Source organism: Ascidia mentula, chromosome 1 (genome assembly GCF_947561715.1).
Source record: "Ascidia mentula chromosome 1, kaAscMent1.1, whole genome shotgun sequence".
Taxonomy (NCBI): Eukaryota; Metazoa; Chordata; class Ascidiacea; order Phlebobranchia; family Ascidiidae; genus Ascidia; species Ascidia mentula.
The window spans coordinates 12,538,738-12,545,886 of record NC_138566.1 but is presented as its reverse complement, the minus strand read 5'-3'; the positions used below and the strand labels follow the sequence as shown (position 1 = coordinate 12,545,886).

At 40.7% G+C, this 7,149-nt stretch overlaps 1 protein-coding gene across 1 annotated transcript; it reads left to right on the top strand.

Annotated features, from left to right (window-relative positions):
- Positions 1–369: 369 nt before the first annotated feature.
- LOC145917860 (uncharacterized) lies at positions 370–4,838 on the top strand. The gene is made up of 4 exons (XM_083003160.1): positions 370–947; positions 1,026–1,804; positions 1,863–3,804; positions 3,854–4,838. The coding sequence occupies exons 1-4, from the start codon at positions 370–372 to the stop codon at positions 4,836–4,838; spliced, it is 4,284 nt and encodes a 1,427-aa protein (XP_082859286.1).
- Positions 4,839–7,149: the final 2,311 nt, after the last annotated feature.

Sequence of the window (7,149 nt, the reverse complement as noted above, 5' to 3'; positions counted from 1 at the left end):
GCTCGTTGAAAATTAACTGTTTAAAGTCCTGGTCAAAACGTTTCGGTAAGAATGTTTTATCTTTGAAACCGGCATTTTTCTATCGTACTCATGGCCCAATATTTCATTTAGAAAACCGTCCGCCTAATCCCGTGAAGTACATCTCGCTAATCGAAGCCAACAAGGGCTTTGTTAATACAATAAACTGTTGGAATTTTGTTGGATATTAGTGGGAAGAAGCCTGTAGTTGGGACCTGGCAGGCGCGTTTTTGAATCTACGTAGAAGCACCAGAGTGGACGTCCGTGCCCACCAGGAGCACTGAAGTAGGCGTTACATTCGAAGTTTTCGAAACGTTTGCAAAACAAACGTTTTTGATTTAAAGTGAAGCTATGCCTGGAAGTGAAGGAGGTCAATCCTTTTCATCACCAATATCTAGGCACCAAGTAGTGCTGAAAAAACATGCAGCACCTTCAATGATCCAACTGAAGCATGACAAAGAATTACTGAATGACTGGTATAGGACTGCTGAAAATGCAATCATGTACAAAGATATTTCATTGGTTAATTCTGTTTCAAAACGTATTGAAGAAGTTTCAACTCGCTTGATAAACACATACTCTAAGCTTTTAGAGTGGGTGCCATCAGGTGAAAGGCATGATGACTTTCAACTACAGTTACAGGAAGTCATTCAATGTAAGAAGGAAATGGAAGCAAGAATTGGTCAGTTTCAAACGAATTTCAAAATTCAGGTTGGAGAGAACATTGATGTTAGTTCTTCGTCATTCGTTACATCTCCAGTTGCTGTTCGTACTTTTCCGGCTGTGCAACAGGCCCGAAGTGCGTGGACGAGCTCTTCCAAGTCTACCCATTTTTCAAGAAGCTCTACAAAGACACAGGGAAGTACATCATCCAGTGTAAAGCGGTTGGAAGCAAAGGTTCGTCTTGAAAAGGCTCAAGTGAGATCACGGCATGTTGAGAAAACACAACAAATTGAACATGAAAAACAACAACTTGAACATGAAAAACAAAAACTTGAAGCTCAAAGGCAAACACTAGCAGCACAGTGTGAAATCGAAGAAGCTGAAGCAGAAGTTAAAATTTGGGAGGCAGCTTCTAATGTGTCTCTAGATGATGGGAAAATGAGATCAAATGAAACCGATATTCCAAAACTTTTTCATAATGGTCTTGCTGAAGAAAATGAAGTTCTATTGTTGAAGCCCTGCAAGTCCAAGTACACCTCTCCGCTGGACAAAGCTGACCCAGCAAACCCATCTAAAGCAGAAACTGTACAACCTGAAAGTGCTGTTGTGCGTGGAATAATGGCTGCAGTTGGTGATGCAATGTCTACACCAAAAACAGATTCACTGAAATTTCATGGAGAACCAATGGATTATTGGCCATTTATCAGAAGTTTCGAAGCCACTATTGAAAAGAAGGCACCTTCTGATCGAGTAAAGATGAACTATCTAATGAATTATTGCAAAGGAAAAGCTTACTCATTAATTGAGCATTGTACAGTTATGCCACCTGAATTGGGATATGCTCAAGCTCAAAGCATTCTATATGACAATTTCGGAAAACCATACATAGTGTCAAGAGCCTTTGTTCGCCAACTTACAAGTGGTCCAAATCTCAAACCAGATGATTCTGATGGTTTGCAGCAGTTTGCTACTTCACTGCGCAAATGTCTTTTGATTTTGAAAGGCTTGGGAAATTTTAGTGATCTGAACACCACTGACAGGTTGGTTGAGTTGGTATTGAAGTTACCATACAACTCACAGAATTTGTGGAAACGTCGTGCGGCTACTATTCTCCGAGAAAAGGGTGAAGAAGCAAATTTCCAGCATTTAGTGGAGTTTGTTGAAGAAGAAATCTGTTTCAGAAAGAGCCAACTGGTTTCGTGAGAAGTATTTATGTTTCAATTGCCTAAATCCTGGTCACATTGCAAAGCAGTGCAAAGAAGCTGTTACTTGTTCTGTAGAAGGTTGTGGAAGAAAGCACCATGCATTATTGCATTTGCCCACAAGAAGTGCATCAGCTATAAGAAATCCTGATGCAAGAAATGTAAGTTCATCTGTAAGTGATGTGCCTTGTACAGGGAAGGTTTGTTGCAACACATCAAAGAATGGAAGGAGTGCATATATGAGTGTCCTACCTGTAAAGTTTGTTGCCAATGGCAGAGAATTCGAGTCCTATGCCTTTCTTGACATTGGGTCCGATGCTACGTTTTGTCATACAAAGCTAATCGAAAAACTTGGTTTAAAGGGAAAGTTCAAACGCATTCAAATGGATACACTTGGGCGGAGGCCAAAGATGCTAGAAGGAATTGGTGTTGATTTACAAGTGGTATCCATGGATGGTAATGAAGTCATCAACATTGAAGAAGCCATGTCCGTGGATCATATTCCAGTAAGTCCATACTCCTACCCAACTGACGAGGATCTACAAAGCTTGCCTCATCTAAAAGGTCTTGAGATGCCAAAGGTTGACAGTGAGGAAATTATGCTGTTAATTGGTACCGATACACCGTATGCTCATCGCACCCTGGAGATTCGAACTGGAGGGAAAAAGGAGCCATTTGCTGCGAGAACTCCACTGGGGTGGTCGTTGATTGGTCCATCACCAGATAAAGGGTATGTGCAAGCCAATCGAATCAGAACATTGGAACTGGATCAAAGAATACAAAGGTCATGGTACCAAGATTTTTGTGAAGAACCTGGAGATTTGCAATTCCCCACATCTAAGGAAGACAGAAAGGTTTTAAAGTTTATGAAGGAAGAAGTTAAACATGTGGATGGACATTTTGTCCTACCTTTACCCAAGAGGAATAGCGTAAAATTACCTGGAGACAATTTAGTTTCAGCGCAAAAAAGATTGCTGTATTTGCAAAGGCGCTTGCAAAAGGATGACTTCCTTTGCAAAGGATATGTGGAAAGAATTCAAGAGTACATAGACAAAGGATATGCTGAACAGGTGCCAACTGAAGAACTACAAACAAGTGACCCCACGTGGTACCTTCCTCACCATCCAGTTTATCACCCACATAAACCAGACAAAGTCAGAGTCGTCTTTGATTGCGCTGCAACACAAAAAGGTGTGTCCTTAAACGATAGTCTCATGCAGGGTCCTGACCTTGTTAACAGTCTGGTCAGTGTGCTAACCCGCTTCCGAAAGAATCAAATTGCAATTGTTGGTGATGTGGAAGCTATGTTCCACCAAGTTAGAGTAAAGAAGAGTGATTCAAATTTACTGAGGTTTTTATGGTGGCCTGAAGGTGATCTCACAAAGAAGCCAACAGTTCACCGAATGTTAGTCCACATATTTGGAGCCACCTCATCCCCATGTATGGCTACATTCTGTTTGAAGCACACCACTGAGGAATTTGGACATGAGTTTGACAAACATGTGTCTGAAATAGTGAAGCACAATTTTTATGTAGATGATTGTTTAGCATCTGCACCTACTGAAGAGGAAGCAATTAAGACTGTTTTCCAACTTTGTAAATTGCTACAAAGGGGAGGTTTTCGTCTCACAAAGTGGATTTCAAACAGCCAAGCAGTTTTGGACCGGATCCCTGAAACTGAAATAGCAAAATCAATGAAAGATATCAGCCCGAAAGAAAGTGTCAAGGAAAGAGTGCTGGGCGTGTATTGGAATGTATTTGAGGACAAGTTTGGGTTTCGAACAAGAAGCTATATTGACGAACAAAGACTTACCAGAAGAAGACTATTGTCGGTCATTAATTCCCTATATGATCCTCTTGGTTTTGCAGCACCTGTTGTTTTAGTTGCAAAAAGAATTCAGCAAGAAGTTATTCAGTTGAAGTTGTCTCGTTCACTGTATACCTTGCCGCAAACGCAACGTGCCTCGCAGTCAGCAACTGATGGCAGATCTACCACCAGCACGCTTGAAGCCGAACGAGCCACCATTCTCGTACACCGGAATCGATTTTTTCGGTCCCTTTTTAGTGAAGCGCGGCCGCAGCGAAGTAAAGAGATATGGCTGCATTTTTACCTGCATGACGATGCGTGCCGTGCATATCGAAGTTGCCGAAGATTTGTCAACCGACTCGTTCATAAACGCCTTGAGAAGATTTATTGCCCGAAGAGGAAAGCCAGTTGAAATTTATAGCGACAATGGAACGAATTTTGTGGGAGCAGAGCGTGTTTTACGCGAAGCCCTGGAGGAGCTGAACAAGGAGAAGCTGGAAGCTCATCTTCAACAGAAAGGAATAAAATGGGCGTTTAATCCCCCAGCAGCAAGTCACATGGGCGGCATATGGGAGAGATTAATCCGTTCCATACGAAAAATCCTGAACTCGATGCTACACAAGTCCCCGATTATTAGTGAAGATACCCTACGTACGTTGATGGTGGAAGTTGAAAATATACTCAACTCCAGACCGTTGACGCCCGTCACGTTTAGTCCAAGCAACGACGTTCCTTTGACACCCAATCACATTCTGTTACAGAAGCCAAGCCCTATTATGGCACCTGGGCAATTTGACGAAAAGGACAACTACACCCGCCGTCGCTGGCGCCAAGTGCAGTTCTTAGCTGACGAATTTTGGAGACGATGGACCAATGAGTACTTGCCAACCATCGCTTTGCGGCAAAAGTGGCCAGACAGAAGAAAAAATATCGAAGTCGGCGATATTGTTCTCGTTGTTAACGAATCTATGCCCCGTCGAGGCTGGGACCTTGGTCGAGTTATAAATACCTATCCGGACAAACATGGAGTTGTCAGACAAGTCGACGTCAAAACGAAATCAAACATAATCAAAAGGCCAATTGCAAAGTTGTGCCTTGTTTTCGAGGCTAGCGGTTCCCAAGTGCATTCGACAGGCTCCGACAACTAGTCGTCGACTACTAGTATTGAGCGTGGTGCTCTAAATTGAAGGAAGACATGAAGAAATGAACGCTATGCTGTTGAGCTAACACCCACGCATGTTTATTCATACAGACTTTGCTGCAACTAGCCAATTGAAATTGGCAAATTTTTCGTCTCCGTAACTTGTGCGATTTACGATGTTATTTTTTGTTTGTGAATTGGAAATGTACTCTTCTGAGCCGTACATTTGTGGGGGAGGATGTTACATCGTAAATCTACTGTCTCCCCAAATGGTAAATTTCTGTATAAATAGCGCCTCCACGTGGAAGAATTCTCCCCTCGTGTTCGGCAAGTTTGCTGACAACTGTAGTTAGTTTCGTGGGTTTACGAATCTTGTGTTATTTGTTTTGCAGGAAATTTAAGTTAATTATTCTTAACAAGTTAAGTAACCTGTTTTTATTGCTGTGAACATCAAGTCTCACAGTAATTAGTGACCCAGTTGTTTTCGGTAAGTGTTGTTTTATTTGCATGTGTGTTTATGTCAATAACCATTGTCTTGAATTGTCAAACCTGGTTTAAAGTGTACTTTGTTTGTTACTTGCAGTTCGACTTGAATGCTCGTTGAAAATTAACTGTTTAAAGTCCTGGTCAAAACGTTTCGGTAAGAATGTTTTATCTTTGAAACCGGCATTTTTCTATCGTACTCATGGCCCAATATTTCATTTAGAAAACCGTCCGCCTAATCCCGTGAAGTACATCTCGCTAATCGAAGCCAACAAGGGCTTTGTTAATACAATAAACTGTTGGAATTTTGTTGGATATTAGTGGGAAGAAGCCTGTAGTTGGGACCTGGCAGGCGCGTTTTTGAATCTACGTAGAAGCACCAGAGTGGACGTCTGTGCCCACCAGGAGCACTGAAGTAGGCGTTACACCAGTACTGAGTTTGCGGTTGCACAACGTATGTAACTATGCGATTTCAGCACTTGTCCATTTTGCAGTATATGACTTTTCGATAAAAAATATTTGTTTTCAGTACAAGCTTTATTATACAGTGGAAAACGCTGATACTCCAGTACTGAGTTTGCGGTTGCACAACGTATGTAACCATGCGATTTCAGCACTTGTCCATTTTGCAGTATACGACTTTTCGATAAAAAATAATTTTTTTCAGTACAAGCTTTATTATACAGTGGAAAACGCTGATACTCCAGTTTTGCGTTTGCGGTTGCACAACGTATGTAACTATGCGATTTCAGCACTTGTCCATTTTGCAGTATATGACTTTTCGATAAAAAATATTTTTTTTCAGTACAAGCTTTATTATACAGTGGAAAACGCTGATACTCCAGTACTGAGTTTGCGGTTGCACAACGTATGTAACTATGCGATTTCAGCACTTGTCCATTTTGCAGTATATGACTTTTCGACAAAAAATATTTTTTTTCAGTACAAGCTTTATTATACAGTGGAAAACGCTGATACTCCAGTACTGAGTTTGCGGTTGCGCAACGTATGTAACTATGCGCTTTCAGCACTTGTCCATTTTGCAGTATATGACTTTTCGATAAAAAATATTTTTTTTCAGTACAAGCTTTATTATACAGTGGAAAACGCAGGCACTGCAGTATTGCTTTTGCGGTTGCACAACGTATGTAACTATGCGCTTTCAGCACTTGTCCATTTTGCAGTATATAACTTTTCGATAAAAAATATTTTTTTTCAGTACAAGCTTTATTATACAGTGGAAAACGCTGATACTCCAGTATTGCGTTTGCGGTTGCACAACGTATGTAACTATGCGATTTCAGCACTTGTCCATTTTGCAGTATATGACTTTTCGACAAAAAATATTTTTTTTCAGTACAAGCTTTATTATACAGTGGAAAACGCTGATACTCCAGTATTGAGTTTGCGGTTGCACAACGTATGTAACTATGCGATTTCAGCACTTGTCCATTTTGCAGTATACGACTTTTCGATAAAAAATTTTTTTTTTCATCACAAGCTTTATTATACAGTGGAAAACTCTGATACTCCAGTACTGAGTTTGCGGTTGCACAACGTATGTAACTATGCGCTTTCAGCACTTGTCCATTTTGCAGTATATGACTTTTCGATAAAAAATATTTTTTTTAATTACAAGCTTTATTATACAGTGGAAAACGCTGGCACTGCAGTATTGCTTTTGCGGTTGCACAACGTATGTAACTATGCGATTTCAGCACTTGTCCATTTTGCAGTATATGACTTTTCGATAAAAAATATTTTTTTTCAGTACAAGCTTTATTATACAGTGGAAAATTCTGATACTCCAGTACTGAGTTTGCGGTTGCACAACG

Bases quoted from the DNA above. Each gene is read 5' to 3' on its own strand.
- LOC145917860 (XM_083003160.1), top strand. From the start codon at position 370: ATGCCTGGAAGTGAAGGAGGTCAATCCTTTTCATCACCAATATCTAGG. The intron at 948-1,025 runs GCATGTTGAGAA...TGAAGCTCAAAG, and splicing joins AAGGCTCAAGTGAGATCACG to GCAAACACTAGCAGCACAGT. The intron at 1,805-1,862 runs GTGAAGAAGCAA...AATCTGTTTCAG, and splicing joins TACTATTCTCCGAGAAAAGG to AAAGAGCCAACTGGTTTCGT.